An 18,076-nucleotide genomic window follows, 5' to 3' on the forward strand; every position below is an offset into this window, starting at 1 on the left:
AAACAATATCTGGTGAAAAAATGGGAGGTGGGAGGACTGTGGCAGTTCGAAAACTACTGAAATATGACAAAAGGAGAGGGGAGTGACTATACCGGGGGGGGGGGAGAGTTAAGGGAAAAATTCTAAGCAATTACTTTATTTGACTAGTATGTATAGTTGGGTATTAATAGCGTTATTATTATAAGGATTATAAGGATCATAAGGATAGAATTTAACTAATCTTATTTGCTGGTAGATAACTGTACAATGGAGAATGAATATACATTAGCATACAGAATGTGGGTCTAATTGATAGACTTATGCTAAACGTGCATGAACTGTCTATCTTTGTTAGATAGTTTTATAATGAAGAAATTAGTCAATTAAAATGGATGAGATAGGTAAAAGATGTCAGGGCTTACTGCGGCTGCCACTGGGCGTGGCACTGGGCAGTCTGCTCCTGACGTCACAGGGGGGCCAGGGACTCTGCAGGACCCTGCTCTGTGGAAGGAGGGGCGGTATACCTCACCCAGACTCCCTCTCAGTCCGCTCGCTGGCCTGCTCAACCTGGCCTGCTTACCCTCTGCATCCTCCTTCATCTCCTCCTTCCAGAACTCTCCTCCAAGCCACCATCCTTGCATCCTACTGCTCTCACTCCACATCATCACTCCTCACTCACACCCACCACCTCAGAGCTCTTCCTAGCCACCTTATATAGGGCTTCCTTTCCCCGCCCTGCCCTCCTTCTAGGCTTGTTCCCTCTCCTGACTTGGCCCAGCTGTGCCTTCCCTCAGGTGTTTCCCTCCTACCACTAATCCCTTCTTGGCTTCCTTGCCTTGCTGGCAGGGTGGGGTTGAATGCGAGCCATCCCCAGCTGAGGTCTCCTCGGCCTTCCTCACGAGGAGCTGCCCCAGCCGGCTTCTGTGCTGCTGAGCCTGCCTGGCCTTGCTCGCGAGGAGCTGCCCTGGCCAGCTTTTGTGCTGCTGAGCCTGTCTGGCCTTGCTCGCGAGGAGCTGCCCTGGCCAGCTTCTGTGCTGCCTGTTCATTGATGCTGGGAGGGGCTACCCATCTCCTCCCCCAGAATGCCTGTGGCAGCTCCACCTGGAGGGGCTTGGCTCCTAGCACCTCCTGAGCCAGGCTGCTGTCCTCTAGCCAGGGTGTGGCTCTGGGCTGTGGTGGCTGCTTCTCCTCCTTGGAAGGTAAGGGCTCTGTCTGGGCTGTTGCTGTGTCCCTGTTCCCCTTGCCTTGGCCCTTTTCCTCTAGCCTGCTTAGCCCCCTTTCTCCCCCATGGTGGGTGGGACTAGCTGGCTTCTCCCTGCTCCCTCCAGCCTTCTGAGGCTTTGGCCTTTTGCCCCTTCCCCCTGGAGTAGGCAGGGTCTGGCTCTGTTTGCCAGACAGAGCAGCTGAACTGCTGTCTCCCGGCTGCCCCCTGCCGCTGTCTGCCAGCAAGTCCGGGGGCTGGGCTGCTGACCCCGGACACACACCCCCTCTTAGCCTGGACGCTGGCTCGGGGGGGTCTGGCTCGAAGAGCCGTGACATGAAGTCCGCATCCCTATGGCTGGTCCCCCGGCGGTAGGTAATGGTGAACCGGTATGGCAGTAGAGACAGGTACCACCTCAGGATGCGAGGGTTGTGCTCTTTCATCCGGTGCATCCATTGGAGGGGTGCATGGTCTCTCACCAATGTAAAGGGGTTATTCGCCAGATAATACCGCAAAGCCCCCACGGCCCATTTGATGGCAAGGGCCTCCCTCTCAATGGTTGCATACTTCTGCTCCGCTGGCTGGAGCTTGCGGCTCAGGAACAAGACGGGCACCCTCCCTCCATCTTGCTCCTGCATCAGGACCGCCCCCAGGCCTGAGGCCGATGCATCAGTTGCCAGTACGAAGGGTTTCTCAAAGTCCGGATTCCAGAGCTTGGTGGTGTCCGATAGTGCAGTGCGTAAGTCCTGGAAGGCAGCCTCCCGCTCCGGCGTCCAGCTGAGGCGACTAGGGCTGCCCTTCTTCAGACAGTCCGTCAGGGGGGCTGAGCGGGTCGCAAAATGGGGGATGAAGCGCCCGTAGTAGCCAAGAAGCCCCAGAAACCTCCTGAGCTGACGCTTGGTCTGTGGTTGGGGCACATCCCCTATGGAGGCCACCTTTTCAGGCGGGGGTCGGATCTGTCCACCTCCGATGACAAATCCCAGGTACTTGAGCTCCTGGAATCCCAAGTGGCTCTTCTTGGGGTTGGCCTTCAGCCCTGCCTTCTGGAGTGCGGTGAGGACTTTCTCCAGGTGCTGTAGGTGGGAGGGCCAGTCGGAAGATGACGATGTCATCAATGTAAGCCATTGCAAAGTCCCGACAGTCCCCCAGGACTTGATCCACCAGCCGCTGGAAGGTAGCCGCTGCCCCGTGGAGGCCAAAGGGCATGCGGCGGAACTGGAAGAGGCCCCGGGGGGTGGCGAAGGCCGTCTTCTCCCGGTCCTCCAGGCGCACTGGTACCTGCCAGTACCCTTTCGTCAGGTCGAGGGCGGACAAGTACCGGGCCGGCCCCAGTTGCCCCACTAGGACGTCCGCCCGCGGCATGGGGTATGCGTCGAACTTGGCCACTTTGTTCAGTTCCCGGTAGTCGATGCAGAAGCGAGTCGACCCGTCTGGCTTTGGCACCAACACGATGGGGCTGCGCCATTCACTTCGGGACGGTTCAATCACCCCCAGGCGCAGCATTTCCTCCGTCTCCCGATCCACCGCCTCCCACTGCTTCCGGGGGATGGGTCGCCAGGTTGCCCGTGCAGATTGCCCCGGCTGGGTGGGGATGGCATGGTGCACCAGGTTCGTGACCCCGGGGCGTCTTGAAAAGACCCCGGGCGCTTGCTTCCACAGGGCCTGTAGCTGGGCCTTCTGTGCAGGGTTGAGCTGTGGATCCACCTTCGGCTCCTCGAACTCCGGGGCGTCAGCGGTCCATGGCAGCTCGCTGTCTGGGAGGTCTAAGGGGTCTTCGGCCAAGGCGCACCCATCCTCTGGCCGCTCATGCCACCGCTTGAGCAGGTTCACGTGCAGGGTTCTCCGTCGGCGTCGGCCTGGCCCGCACTGCAGCTCATAGGTGGTGGGGCCCAGCACCCTCCGAATTTGGTAAGGGCCCCTCCATGGGTCCCCCTCCTCCCGTGGGAACACCGAGTGGTGTACCAGGACCTTCTCTCCGACTTGGAAGGTCCTCATCCTTGCGCCCCGGTCATAGGCCGCCTTCTGCTTTGTCTGGGCGTGGGTCAGCTGGCGGTTGGCCTCAGCCTGGGACTGCTGCACCCGCCCACGGAGCTGGCTCATGTACTCCGGTATGGGGGGAGCAGGGCTGCTGGTGCGGGGACCCCACTGTTCCGCCAGCCGAGAGAGCATCCCCCGCGGCTTGCGCCCGTACAGCAGTTCAAAGGGGCTAAAGCCAGTGGACGCCTGCGGGGTCTCCCTAAGGGCGAACATGAGGGGGTCGATGTATAGGTCCCACTGTCGAGGCTTGTCCCGTGTCATCTTCCTCAAGGCTTCCTTGACGGTCTGGTTCAGACGCTCTGCCAAACCGTCAGTCTGAGGGTGATATGCCGAGGTGAACACCTGCCGGATCCCCAAATTCTGGCAGAGTTGACGCATGGCTTTGGCCCGGAACGGCCCCCCCCCCGGTCTGTCAAGATTTCATCAGGCAGTCCCACCATGGCAAAAAGCTTGGACAGGGCTCGTATCATCCCCGGGGTCTGCATCGTCTTAAGCGGGATGACCTCAGGGAATCGTGTAGCATAGTCCACAATCACCAGGGCAAAGCGGTGGCCCCGGGGCGTGCGTGGCAGTGGGCCGATAAAGTCCATCGCGATGCGCTGGAAGGGCGTCTCCATGACGGGCAGCGGGGAGTGGGGGGCCTTTGGTGGGCGCCGGGCTGCCACCCGCTGACAGGTGGGGCACGAGCGGCAGTGGGCCTTCACGTCCGCGTTCACAGAGGGCCAGAAGAACTGCTCGAGGATCTTCTTCAGGGTCTTGTGGTGCCCCAGATGCCCGGCCCAAGCGTGTTCATGGGCCGTGCGGAGGACTTCTGCCCGGTAAGCTGCCGGCACCAGTAGCTGGCGGATCTCTCCCTGGCCGTTTGGGGCACGGGCTAGGCGGACCCACACCCCTCCTTGCTTCTCAATGCGGGGAAGCCGTTGGGACCTCCGCTCATCCTGCACTCGGTCCTCTTCACGAGCTGCTGTCTCCCGCAAGCGCTGTAAGGACTCATCTGCCCCTTGGGCCCTGCAGAAGGGGCGGTCAGCCAGGGGTCCCGCTGGTTCCTTGGCCTGCGGGCCTGCTCCTGGTCTGGTAGAGGGACCCTCATCCGGGTCGGGGGCCTCCTCCACTTGCAGCGCTGGGGCAACCTGTGGGTTTGCCAGTCCCTCGGCTGCCTCCCTAAGTAGCCTGGAGAACCCCGGGGCATCTCTCCCCAGCAGCATAGGGAGCGGTAAGTGGGCTACCTTGGCCACTTCCAGGCGGCGGAGCGCTCCCAGGTATTCCACTGTGATCCAGACCATAGGGTATGGCTGGGTGCGGCCCATCACGTCTGTCACCGGGACCCAGCGATGCACTGGGGTGTCAGCTGGGATAAGTTGGGAACGAATTGCTGATACTGCGCTCCCTGAGTCCAATAGGGCTTGTAGGGTCTGCCGTCCTATTCTCACGGTGGCGCACAGCCCCTGCACCGCCTTGCCGGCTGGTGGGTTAATTTCCCACGCGAATGCGCATACCACTGGTGAAGTGGCTGTGGGGGTGCAGGCTTGTATCTGGTGTTCCACCGCCTGTGCTAACTTCACCTGAGCTGCTTGGAAGGTTGCCTCCAGCTTCCTCCACACCTCGTCCAGGTGTGCCTCTAGCCATGGTCTGAGCTCTGCAGTGGCATTGGGATGCATCCCCTCGCCTGGCGCCTGCGTTGGAACGACCTTCCCCGTACGGGCCACCAACTTGTCAGGGCTTACTGCGGCTGCCACTGGGCGTGGCACTGGGCAGTCTGCTCCTGACGTCACAGGGGGGCCAGGGACTCTGCAGGACCCTGCTCTGTGGAAGGAGGGGCGGTATACCTCACCCAGACTCCCTCTCAGTCCGCTCGCTGGCCTGCTCAACCTGGCCTGCTTACCCTCTGCATCCTCCTTCATCTCCTCCTTCCAGAACTCTCCTCCAAGCCACCATCCTTGCATCCTACTGCTCTCACTCCACATCATCACTCCTCACTCACACCCACCACCTCAGAGCTCTTCCTAGCCACCTTATATAGGGCTTCCTTTCCCCGCCCTGCCCTCCTTCTAGGCTTGTTCCCTCTCCTGACTTGGCCCAGCTGTGCCTTCCCTCAGGTGTTTCCCTCCTACCACTAATCCCTTCTTGGCTTCCTTGCCTTGCTGGCAGGGTGGGGTTGAATGCGAGCCATCCCCAGCTGAGGTCTCCTCGGCCTTCCTCACGAGGAGCTGCCCCAGCCGGCTTCTGTGCTGCTGAGCCTGCCTGGCCTTGCTCGCGAGGAGCTGCCCTGGCCAGCTTTTGTGCTGCTGAGCCTGTCTGGCCTTGCTCGCGAGGAGCTGCCCTGGCCAGCTTCTGTGCTGCCTGTTCATTGATGCTGGGAGGGGCTACCCATCTCCTCCCCCAGAATGCCTGTGGCAGCTCCACCTGGAGGGGCTTGGCTCCTAGCACCTCCTGAGCCAGGCTGCTGTCCTCTAGCCAGGGTGTGGCTCTGGGCTGTGGTGGCTGCTTCTCCTCCTTGGAAGGTAAGGGCTCTGTCTGGGCTGTTGCTGTGTCCCTGTTCCCCTTGCCTTGGCCCTTTTCCTCTAGCCTGCTTAGCCCCCTTTCTCCCCCATGGTGGGTGGGACTAGCTGGCTTCTCCCTGCTCCCTCCAGCCTTCTGAGGCTTTGGCCTTTTGCCCCTTCCCCCTGGAGTAGGCAGGGTCTGGCTCTGTTTGCCAGACAGAGCAGCTGAACTGCTGTCTCCCGGCTGCCCCCTGCCGCTGTCTGCCAGCAAGTCCGGGGGCTGGGCTGCTGACCCCGGACAAAAGAAAACAAAGAGTAATATATAGAGTATAAGTCAAATTGATTGATTTATAATAAATGTATGCAATGTTTATAGAAGTATTTGAAGTTAGGTATAAGGCGGGACAAATTGTTTGTTTGTCCCATTTTGAAGTAATTAGAAAAAGTAAGATAGAGTACAGGTCATTAAAATGATTATTATTATTAGTATTGAAGAAGATAAGGCTTAGAAGAGTTTGAAAGTATATTATAATAAGTAGAATAAGTTTGAAATGAGTAGAGGGAGGATAGATAAGGGGTTGGAAAACTGTTGGAAGTCAACCAAAGGGAGGGAAAGGGAGGGGGTTAGAATTGGAATTGAAAATTTAAGGGAATGTGTTTGTAATAAATATTATATGTGTCTAATCCAAAAAAAAATTTATAAAAAAAAAAGAAAGTGTGTTATTATCCTCACAACAATCACCCTGTGAGGTGGGTGGGGCTGAGAGAGCTCTGAGAAAATGGTGACTGACCCAAGGTCACCCAGTTGGCTTCAAGTGAAGGAGGGGGAATCAAACACGGTTCTCCAGTTTAGAGTCCCACTGCTCTTAACCACTACACCGAACTGGCTCTTTAATGTTTAAATCCACATGTGGAAGGGGGAACATGTTGGCTAATATGTGTTTTTGTGGGCTTATTTGCAAGGATTAATGTAACTGGTATCCTAATAGGCTGGAAACGAAATACTGTCCAGGTACAAGCTGCAGTCATCTTAACATGGGTCTCACACATTTTAAGTTACCCTCCCCACCTCCTGCAGTCTCCAGAAGCACCTTGCCAGAATTCAGGAAAGTCTGTATGCTTTGTAAAAACACTGTAGGATTGTGGCTGTATCCCCATTACAAACAAGACATACATTTCTCTAATGACTTGACAGGCCGTAACCACAGCGGGCTCAACTTGCTGTCTGCTACTAACTTTATCGTGAAATGTTTTTCATCAACCACAACCACAGTAGCTTGTTTGCCTTCTTAGAGACATATACAAGGCTGCTTCAGTAAATTCTGACCCAACAGTTAATAGAAATTTGGTCAATAAACTTCACGGAATGGATTCAATTGTTTCATGACGTTTCTTTGTTTTGGTGACAGAACTGCATTGTAAACATGGCAACATCATTAAACCAGATTTATAACTGCTTTGTATCTCCAATACTGGCACAAAGCAGCCGATATGTATTCATTGGCATCCCCTAATATTTTCAAAACAGCAAAGAAGCCTTGAAATAACAATACCAGCTGAGGGTTGTGTTGAATCACTTCCTCCAGGTTCAGCAGTGCTTCTGTAAAACCGTGTGATTGTTACACATTCCTTTTCCTTGAGTGCTTAATTACTAGGGAGGCCCTATAGGGTGTCTTTTCCTTTGGATGACAGAGCACTAGAGCCTTACATTGTCTTTGTAATACTTGTTTATTTTAGAAATACACAAGAGAACACGTTGTGAGCAAACAGAATCCTAAACCAGACATCACAACTCCTAATCTTGCATCAGGTTCCCAAAGAGAGCAACTGCAGCCCAAGTTACTTATGTCAACCATCATCTCTGCCTCTGCCCAAACTCAAATGAATATATAATTTGACCCTCTACTCATTACAGAGTCCTCATATTTGTTGGGTAATGACCAGGGCTTTTTTTCTGGGACCAGGGCTTTTTTTCTGGGAACTCAGTGGGTTGCCCTCGGAGAAAATGGTCACATGGCTGGTGGCCCCGCCCCCTGATCTCCAGACAGAGGGGAGTTGAGATTGCCCTCCGCGCCATGTGGCGGGGAGGGCAATCTCAACTCCCCTCTGTCTGGAGATCGGGGCGGGGCCACCAGTCATGTGACCATTTTAAAGAGGTTCCGGAACTCTGTTCCACCACGTTCCTGCTGGAAAAAAGCCCTGGTAATGACACAAGGACTTTGAATGAGATTTTCAATGGGAGTTTTGAGCCTTCCAGACTCTTGCACCACCACCACCTATTTATATACTGCCCTTCAGGACAACTTAACTCTCACTCACAAAGCGTGTTGTTATTATCCTCACAATAATCACTCTGTGAGGAGGGTGGGGTTGAGAGAGCTCCTAGAAACTGTGACTGACCCAAGGTCACCCAGCTGGCTTCAAGTGGAGGAGTGGGGAATCAAACCTGGTTTTCCAGATAAGAGTCCTGCCGTTTTTAGCCACCACACCAAACTAACCAGGGCGCACAGGCAGAAGTGGTGGCAGACTGCTCCTCTGTGCTGTGTCTTCCCCCTTAAAGCATCCCGTGGAGCTGCTGTTGGCTTCATTTGCAAAATCATATGTCATGTGGCTGCACATAAGTTTCACAGCTCCATGGGATGCTTCAAGGAGGATCAAACACATACACAAGAAGGCAGCCACCAATTCTACCCACATGCCCAGATTGCAAGGAGAAAAAAGCAGGTGTGAGTCAGAAAAGCACAGAAACTTCCATTGACCCTCTGATGCAAATTCTTCATATCATCACCCAACAAACACAAGGCCTTCATAACGTGTAAACACTTTACACAATTTCTACTAGAGGGCCAGTTTGGTGTAGTGGTGCTTAAGAGTGCGGGAGATGAAGACAGTCCCAAGACTGGGGCAAGGAACCAAACTACACCTCATTTATGTAATTACAAACTCAAACTCATCTCTGAGGAACGGCATCAACTGAACCTGGGACGAAAATTGAAAAGCAAACCGGCCCCAGTTTGGGCAGGGCACTGATGGGCTTGGACTGTCTTCATCTCTAGTTCCACGCTTTGTTTCTGCATGAGAAGAATACAGATGTATGAACTTTATCCGCATGTATAATCTGTCTCACCTGCTTTTGCATGTCTTCAGTGGAGCTTCATTCCTCAGCTTGATCTTGAGAGATATAAAGAGACAGCGTTTGTGAAGATTTATATGCTGCCAGTCGGGTGGACAAGTACTTGTTACGTGTTTTCATGGTTATTTATTATTGTATGGATGCTTTACAGTTTTGTATATAGGTCTATTTTTCTATGAATTTTCTATGAATTGATATTGTATTTTTATTTTCTTGGCACTTTGCATGAGCACATACATAGTCATTTTACAAGTAAATATTTATTAACATTTTCATAGAGGGTCATTTACTCCTGATCGTTCTTTTTTGGATTTTCGCATTGCTACAGTCAGGGGAGCCTTCCTTGTGTTGTTTATAATTCTCTGCAGCAAACTGAAATTGTATAGAACATGTAGAAATACCTCCATCCTTCACCCAAACTTATTTATTAAGAGCAGGGCTTTTTTCTGGGAAAAGAGGTGGTGGAACTCAGTGGGTTGTCCTCAGAGAAAATGGTCACATGGCTGGTGGCCCCGCCCCTGACTCCTTTCTGTCTGGAGATCAGGGGGCGGGGCCACCAGCCATGTGACCATTTTCAAGAGGTTCCGGAACTCCATTCCCCCGCGTTCCCCCTGAAAAAAAGCCCTGATTAAGATGGTCAGTGTATCAGTGGGACGGATGCATATTTATATTAGCACTTTACAAGGGGAAAAAGTGCAGCATTTCCTTTGAAGCAGAATCCACTAGGTCAAAAATCTATTGTAATGCTAAAATGCCACGAGATGTTTTCTGATGACGAGGAGGCTACTGTGTGTTTACCTTCAGAACAGCACTGTTTAAATTTTCAGAAGTGTAGACTGTTTCTCAGGCATATTTTTAGCTTTATCTAGATTCAGACATCCTGACATTCTTCCTGATGCTGGCCAGTAAAGCATGAACTTACACTACACGGCATTCTAATTTTTTTTGCATTCTAGAGTGCTGCTAAGTAACATCCGCTAAACTTTTTTCCATCACCCATGCCACAAGAACATTTGTACTCCCTAGCAGTATTGTGACTTTTCCATGATAATACTGGAGTACGTAAGGGGATAGTTGCATTGCTTTTTAAAAAGGATCAATGTATGCTCCCACACAGGAGCTGTACAGTGCAGAAGTGAACTCCTGCCACAGAATTTCAAGGGTTCACATCACATTTTCCCAGGTATAAAATATTTTATTTTGGGGAAGACAGAAAATGAAACATCTGTACTTTCAGGAAGATGCGCAGACTGTACGTGGTGAGCGGAAAACAAGTGCACACTTATTGCATGGAAAACTGATCATGTGGACAGAGTCTATACAGGGCATTGTTTGTGGTTATGCCGAAGCTGGGGCACGTGTGCGCCTGCAGATTTTTTCTTTCTTTCTCAGTGTTGCTCTCCAACTTCCTTGCACTAACATGGGTTATGATTTTAGGCAGCATCTATGTGAATGTTTGCATTTTGTGGGGACTGCATTCCATCTAGGATTTGAATTCTAGAAAAATCAGCATTTGTAGGTAGAACTGTGGCATATAGGAAAGGTGTCGAATGCATAACTGCTTCGGAGTCAAACATGGCTATTCGGATATCTTCTTGGCAAACCTGTGCTGGTCTTCAAATACGATTCATATCTGAGTCTTTCCTACATTATTAGTTTTAATTGGCAGGAGGAACTTGCAAGAGCACTGCCGTGGGTGAAAATTGCAACAAGACAGTGGCCCAAATGAGAAATGAAGCTCTATGTGTATTGTCGAAGGCTTTCACGGCCGGAGAACGATGGTTGTTGTGGGTTTTCCGGGCTGTATTGCCGTGGTCTTGGCACTGTAGTTCCTGACGTTTCGCCAGCAGTTGTGGCTGGCATCTTCAGAGGTGTAGCACCAAAAGATCTCTCAGTGTCACAGTAACACTGAGAGATCTCTGTCTTTTGGTGCTACACCTCTGAAGATGCCAGCCACAGCTGCTGGCGAAACGTCAGGAACTACAATGCCAAGACCACGGCAATACAGCCCGGAAAACCCACAACAACCAAAGCTCTATGTGGTTTTCCTGTGCCCTTCATCTAAGTTTCTCCTCCACCACTGGGGTTCTGCTCCATCGGTTGCCGCCTCTGCTGCTGTTTCTGATCCCTCGAAGACCTTTGGGACTGGCACCACTCAATATTTCCACATGGCTCAGCAGTACGCCTGGCACAACTGCGCCCTCTCCTGGCATAGTTAATGGATTGAACTTGATTATATCTCTGCTCTGGTGCTGAAATTCATTGCATTTATTCTTTTTATTCGTCCTGATACCACATTTTTTTTTATTTTACTTTACAGAAAAAGTACCGAAAAGGATCAGTTGATATTTTCAAAATTAAATGTGTAGAAATTGTGAAGAATGATGGTGTTATTCCCTGTCAAAATAAATATCCATTTCAGGTAAGTTTGCTTAGTTTAAGAAATCAGTCAGCTCTGTACAGAGGCCTCATCCTGCCTGCCTCTACTACTCTCTCAGTTAGTTATACAGCAGAGGTGGCTTTCCCCCTCCCTCTGTGGAAACTGCTAGGGGTATGCATCAACCTCTGTGTGTGTGTGTGTGTGAGAGAGAGAGAGAGAGAGAGAGAGAGAGAGAGAGAGGACTATCTGGAGGGCTGGGGCTCATTTTTAAGCAAACTCCACCAAATTTGCAGGGAACCTACTCCTGACTGTCCTTTATTAGACCCCTTCCCCCAACGTTCAGGAAGGTTGGACCCCAGGGTCTAATTTTATAGGCCCCTGTACAAGATGCTTCCAGCTGTTGTCCATTGTTTCCTGTGAGAAAAAGTCAAACCAATCTCCTGCTGCAGAAGCGTATTGGGGTAAGGCTGCCATGGTCAAGGCACATCCCAAATGCAAGTGCAACAAACATAAAGCCCAACACAGCCAAAGGAAAGACCCCCCCCCCCTCCGCTGAGCAAGCTGCCCAACCACTGTCCGTTGTTTCCTATGGCAGGAAAGTTTCTAAGCTGGCTCCCAGGCAGAAATGCACAGGGGCAAGGCTGCTGTTGGCCAGAGGCACATTCCCAAATGCAAGCTCAACCCAGAGAAAGCCCAACAAAACCAAACTGAAGCAAGAGACTGGAATCCCCTTGAGAACCAGGCGAAGCAAGACCAACCTCAAACCAGAGAATTATGTCAAAACAGAGAATTCCACCCAAACCAAACTGAAGCAAGGGAATAAATTCTCCCCAGAACCAAAGTGGAACAAGAGGATCAACATCAAACCAGAGAATCATGTCAAAAGAGCGGATTTCAGCCAAACCATACTGAAGCAAGGGACTGTCATGGACCAACCTGGCCCAGTGGAGCAGAGAGACTCAGAGGACTCCTCTGAGGAAGAGGCAGCTGGTGAACCTGACCCAGATCCACAGCCAGTGGCAGAGGCACTGCAGGAGGAGGCAGGCTCTGAAGGCTCAGATACTGATCCACAGCCAGGTCCCAGCACATCGGTTCCTCAGCTTCCCAGCCCTGGGCAGGCAACAGAAAGCCAGGTGCAGGCCAGCTCTCCCCCTTCATCACCAGAGCCTCGGGAGCGCTGCCAGAGGAGGGCTAGAAGAGCCCTCCAAGTCAGAAGGCGCAGTGCCAGGCTAGCAGCACAGCACCGGCCCAGCATCATTAGTGATGATGAGTGCTCGCAGGAGCAGGACTGAGATAGCTGGCAGGTGCTGAGCACTGTGAGGCTTAAAAGCAGCCGAAGAGGGAGTGGCTGCGTGGAAGCAACGAGTCCGCTCACTACTGACCTTGCTGCCGTGTTTGGAATTGATTCTCTTGTCCCTGACCTTGGCCTGTTCCTGTGGATGTGTTTTTGGAATCCCCCTTTGGACCTGAAGCCGTGAGTGTGCCCAGTTGGTGCCTGAACCGTGGAACTGGGTGCTGCCCTGCTCGGACAACTTGGGAGTTTTCCCTCGCATGCTGCCAGTGTGAGTCTGTATCGGGACAGGGACACTGTTGCAATTTAGCCCAATTGAACCAGCATCACTCACAGAAGCCAGGCTGTCAGGGGAGCTGCTGCAGAGACTGGCCACTCCCTCCCTGCCTCCCTCCTCCTCCTTCCCCCTTGCCTTTTGGAAAAAAACACAGAGAGAGAGAGAGAGAGAGATGATACCAGGGAAACAGCCAGCCAAGAGGCTGAAGCTCCATTTCCTGGATTAACCCGGATTTATCTGGTGGTGTGGATTTGAGTTCCTGGGTTGGATCTGGGATTCTCTGATTTGATTTGGGAAAGCTAGATGTAGCCAGATCAGCAAAAATCCGGCTTTCCTTTGGAATCCTGGAATTGGATTGCACACCCCTAAAAACTACCTAAATGTTGGTGCAGTAGTTGTTGCCATAATAACCTTTGTCTTGCCTTTCCTTCTTTCTAGGTTGTGTACGATAATAGCACACTTTATATTTTTGCTCCCACTCCATACAGCAGGGACCTGTGGGTACGGCATTTGAAAGAAGGTAATGGGAGCTACACATGAAGCTTATATGAGAAAAATGTGAATGGCGATGGAGAATGGATCTAAATGCAAAGGGCCAACTAAGAGCTTTCCCACATATAAATGCTTAAAAGTCCTCAGCCTATGTATTCATAAAGGCAAGAATGGCACCATTTTCAAATGGTATACTGTTCTCAGGCTAAAAGTAGGTTGAAGACTTTTTAATAAGTGTGCAGCTGAGTGAGAAAGGGCCCATGACAAGCCATGCCCCGGATGTTAGAAGGTTCCACAGTTACTCCTTCTCCTTAGGGGAACCTGTCAGCAGAATTCGCCATTAGAAAATTTGTGCTTATTGGTATAATTACTTATCTGCTGGTTAACACTAATAAATGGGTGGCATCTGTAGGCTTTGATTAATTGTTTCTGCTCCTGTTGACTCTCATCTGCAAGTTCTGTTCTTCCTGGGTTTTTTTTTAAATCACAGTTGTGTTTTTTCTGATATCAGAGCCTGAACTGAGGGGGGGGGCGGGAATTAAAATATTTGATTGATGTATTTGCAATGGCAGGAGTGGTCAAGCATCCCCTTCCATCTTGTTGTTTGTCCTCTGAAAATGGCCTCCCATCCCCTGCATATGCATTGTGAGGGAAACATGAAGTTCGTCGTTGTGGCATCTCTGCAGTCTCACATGGGAACTGTGTGTGCGCAGGACAGATGCTGACCTTCTGCAGCTTCTAAAAGTGTGAGATTCGCTCACTTGTCCTTTTTGTGCACTTCCCCCCCCCCAAGTGCACCTATCAAAGGGAGTGCAAGTGGCTCTCTCTCTCTCAGTTCTTCTTTTGCCACTGCTGGTGAAGGACCTCTCCAACTCTCCTCTTCAGTTCCAGTCTTTCTGAATGCAAACTGAGGTCTTTGGATCTATGATGCTGAAGGTGCTTTTCAAGAAGTGTTCCCACTGCGGAATGAAGATGGCCCCATTGGATGGCCGTGAGAAACGCTTATTTTGCTTGGGCGAGGCACATGACACCATGAGGTGCACTGCGTGCAAGCATTTCACAATGAAAACATGCCATGAAAGGGTGTCCTGGCTTAAGGCTGTCCTTTTGGAGACAGTCCTCAAGGGTGCCACACCGTCGGAACCAGGAACCAGCAGCAAGGAACCACAGCGCCATGACCAGACTGCTTCGGTCCATCGTATGGCTCCATTGCTGGTTCTAAAGATGGTGCAGCTCCATCAGAACAGCTTGCAAAGAAGGTGAAAATGAAAGCAAAGAAAATGAACAGCAAAGCAAAGAATCTTGAGAAGCCCACTTCAGCAGAAAAGAAAAAGAAAATCACCTGTCTTGATTTTGGTTCCAAGGGGCCTTTTGGATCCACCCATGGTTCCTAGAATGCCCTCCTCAACTCCAAGATGAAGATCTGCCTCACCAACTTCACTGTCTGAAGGTGAGATCCCTGGGGTTATAGAGACGTCTGTGGCTATTTCCCCACTGCTCAGAAGGAGTCTACAGTGTTGGCCAATCCTAATAACCAGATAGAGCAGTCATACCCTCAAAGGCACTATCATCAGTTCCAGTATTCACTGTTTGCTTCTCCTTGTCATGTCTGAGCCTCATCCATGCCAGTGCTAATGCTGGTTCATGCTGTACCTTGATGTCCTATTGCCAGTGCCATAAATGTTTCTTCTGTTTAATTCTTTCACAGAATGATTGCAGGTGTTTATCTAACAAACTCTAGAAGCTTTCAGTCCTCATGACCTTGCATACTACCTGCTCCTGTTCATTGCTATGTCTTGCTTTCCAGTTACTCAACTTCATAGTACAAATAGTACATAGTACAAATATGTGAGATGTTCTCACACAAAGTGCCTGCTAGAATCATGTTTATTGTCGGGAAGGGGAAGGAGCAACCGTATGTGTTAAAAGAAAGGGTTTTCCCACAACTTCCCATTCCTGTCAATTTTTTGCTCTTACTGCTTAGATGCTTACCTTGCTTCTGAGTAATCCTATGGACATATATATATGGAAACGATTTGATTTCTGAATAAAACTATTTAACCAAGAGTTTGGACTTCTTGTTGCAGTGGTACAGGGACCAGTCTACCATATCCTGTCATCCATAGCCTGACACTCCTTACCATTGCTGTTACACTTACTCATATGAAGGGTCTCCAAACCGCTATCCTCCTCCTCATTACTCTTATCAGGCGAAGATCCTTATATATCTTCTTGCTCGGAACCAAGACATAGACAAACCCTCCATAGTTCCACTTTCTGTGTCCGAGGCCATCACCATCCAGAACCCGCCTCTAGAACCAACCACCAGTCTGATGCTCTGGCATCCGAACCATCTCCACCTAAGGAAGTCACCGAGGAGTCTGCTCTGTCTCTCCAAGCAAGGACCTCCGCATGTACACCATTCAGATGGTGAGAATGGCAACATCACTAAAGATAGAGGTCAACTGCTCTGCTCCAACATCTTTGGATCTGGTGTTTTGGAGACAGTGGGACCTGTTGCATTTCCTATCAGGCAAGGCATGCTTGATATAACCAAGGATGTTTGGGCCAGGTCTGCTTTAACGGCTGCTATATCAAAGAAACAAGAAGGTTTGGGTTTTCTGTTCACTCACCTTCCTCCCAGCTCTGAAGCCCTCCAGAGTAAAGGCTGCCCAAAGAGTTCTGTCATTTAACACCCTTTGCTAAGGAAGGTAGGAAGCCTGACTTACTGGGTTGCAAGATGTATGCTTCCTCAGCTTTGGCCTTCTGTATTGGTAACTCTCATCGTGGGAAAAGCTTATGGACTTCAAATTGTCTGTTTTGAATTTGTCGATGGATGTGATTGCCAGTTCATCTGCAAATGAGCATTACAAAAGAATAAAGGATCATATTTTAATACTGGATTATAATAGTACATGTTTCCATGCCCAATGAGTTGGTTCTCCTATTACGCTGGGACTATCTTTTCAGCACAATATACCAAAATGTTTATATACATTGATGGGGTCCCCAAGCTACAGTGAGCCTTTATGATAGACCTGATGGGTGCTTTACCATCAGCAGCGTAAACTGGCCATTACACGAAGATTTCCTACTCTGAAAGAAATTGCTCATGCTCTGCAGGAAGAATAGAGACTGTAGCACATATTGTATTTGATTGTCCATTCAGAGTTGAAGCTAGGAAGAAGTTTCTTCTGCCTTTATTTTCTTTAATTCTGGAGTCTAGTAAGATAAATGAATCTAAGATTAGTTGGCATCTTTTAAGATTTTGATTGTAATGTTACCTTTTGTATGGCAATGTTTTTTGCAACCCTGTACTGAGTGCATTTCTTGTAGCCCATGTGGCTTTTAACAATATAAATAAAGTATTGGTAACTGTGAGGCCGTTATGGCTTGTTATCAGGCACCTATCTAGATCTTATTCCTGAGGAGAAGAAGAAAAGGCTAGCTAAGATTTTGCAAAGGGAGTTTTGAAGCTTTCTGAGCAGCCAATACAGCCAGGCATGTTGTGGATTGTACTCCAAGGGTTATAGCTTCTGCCGTAGTTATTAGGTGGCATTTCTGACTCAGAAGAACCACAGCTCTTGGGCTTCACCATAGAATGAGGGTAGAGGACTTCCCTTTTGAAGGTTCTGGCCTCTTCGCCTCCACTACTGATGAGGCCCTTAAGAAAATTAAAGGTGACAAGGTGACAGCTCACTCTTTAGGTATAACACCACTTTACCCTAACCCTCTTAGACACAGGGTTCCTTCTTATCGCTATTCCAGTTATACCAGATATCCTGGGTGTGGCTCCTGGCAACCTCATTCCTGCTCTAGGAATTCTTTGCCATCTCCTCGGCTTCCTCTCAGTCTCACAGGAGATATTTCAGAGGCAAACCTAAAGATGTCACCTGCTCTCTTAAGGGCCAGCCGAGGCCTAATTAGCAGAATTTTTGACGGTGTGCCAGGCCTCCCTCTCTCAGGCAACCTTTGTCTCTCCTTCCAAGCCTGGGAGCTCATTACTCAAGAATTATGGGTTCCGTCTCTCATCAGTCAGGGTTACTGTGTAGAGTTTAAATATGCCACCCTTGTTGAATCTTCCTGTTCCCTCTCCCTGTCTTTCGGAAAATGAGGGAAATTGCATTCTCATAAAAGGCATTCAAAAAACAGAAGCCAAACAGCCTGCTACCGCTTTGAAATCAGAGACATGTGGAGTGAAGGAGAAAAGCCACCAGCGTTCGGTGAGTGGGCTGTCCCTTTAAAGACGTGTGGAAATGGACATGGTCTTTTCTATACTTTTCTTTCTCTCCCTCTTCTCACCCCCTCTATCAGCAGGACCAGTCATCAGCAAGCCTAATAGCACCCTGTGAGCCTAGGCAGACGTGGTTTGCCACTCTCTCTCTCATGGCCAGCAGCAGGACATGTTCGCTGCCTCTGGTTCTGAATGCTCTCCATCAAGGGGCCATCCTGCATCACGACCTGAACCCCCCTGTGCTCACAGCCTGGCTTAAATCTCCTCTGATCTGAAATTTTTCCTCCCCATCCAAACGATTCCATTATTTCGTTCACTTGAAGGATGAAGGGCTTGCTAACTTGTCTTTAAAAATTCATTTGGAAGCCATTTCTGCCTATTACAGTCTTTTTTCACCCAGTCTGAAGGTAAACCTCTCCTTAAGGATTTGGCCAATTTTTACCCTTCGGCCTCCATGCCACCTCCCCAGTGGAGCCTCTTCCTGGTCCTCTCTGCTGTCATGGATAAACCCTTCGAACCTTTAGCTATGTGCCCTTTGCATTTTTTTCTCCTCTAAAGCAGCTTTTCTAGTA

At 50.2% G+C, this 18,076-nt stretch overlaps 1 protein-coding gene across 1 annotated transcript in view; it reads left to right on the forward strand.

Moving 5' to 3' along the window:
• The window catches only part of TEC (tec protein tyrosine kinase), an 81,290-nt gene that overhangs the window by 36,899 nt on the left and 26,315 nt on the right, over nt 1-18,076 (forward strand). Inside the window, exons 3-4 of the mRNA XM_054989987.1 lie at nt 11,151-11,252; nt 13,217-13,298. Of these exons, the coding sequence (XP_054845962.1) occupies nt 11,151-11,252; nt 13,217-13,298 (184 nt within the window). The remainder of the gene's footprint in view (nt 1-11,150; nt 11,253-13,216; nt 13,299-18,076) is intronic.

The sequence above is a fragment of the Eublepharis macularius genome, chromosome 10 (genome assembly GCF_028583425.1).
Source record: "Eublepharis macularius isolate TG4126 chromosome 10, MPM_Emac_v1.0, whole genome shotgun sequence".
Lineage (NCBI taxonomy): Eukaryota > Metazoa > Chordata > Lepidosauria > Squamata > Eublepharidae > Eublepharis > Eublepharis macularius.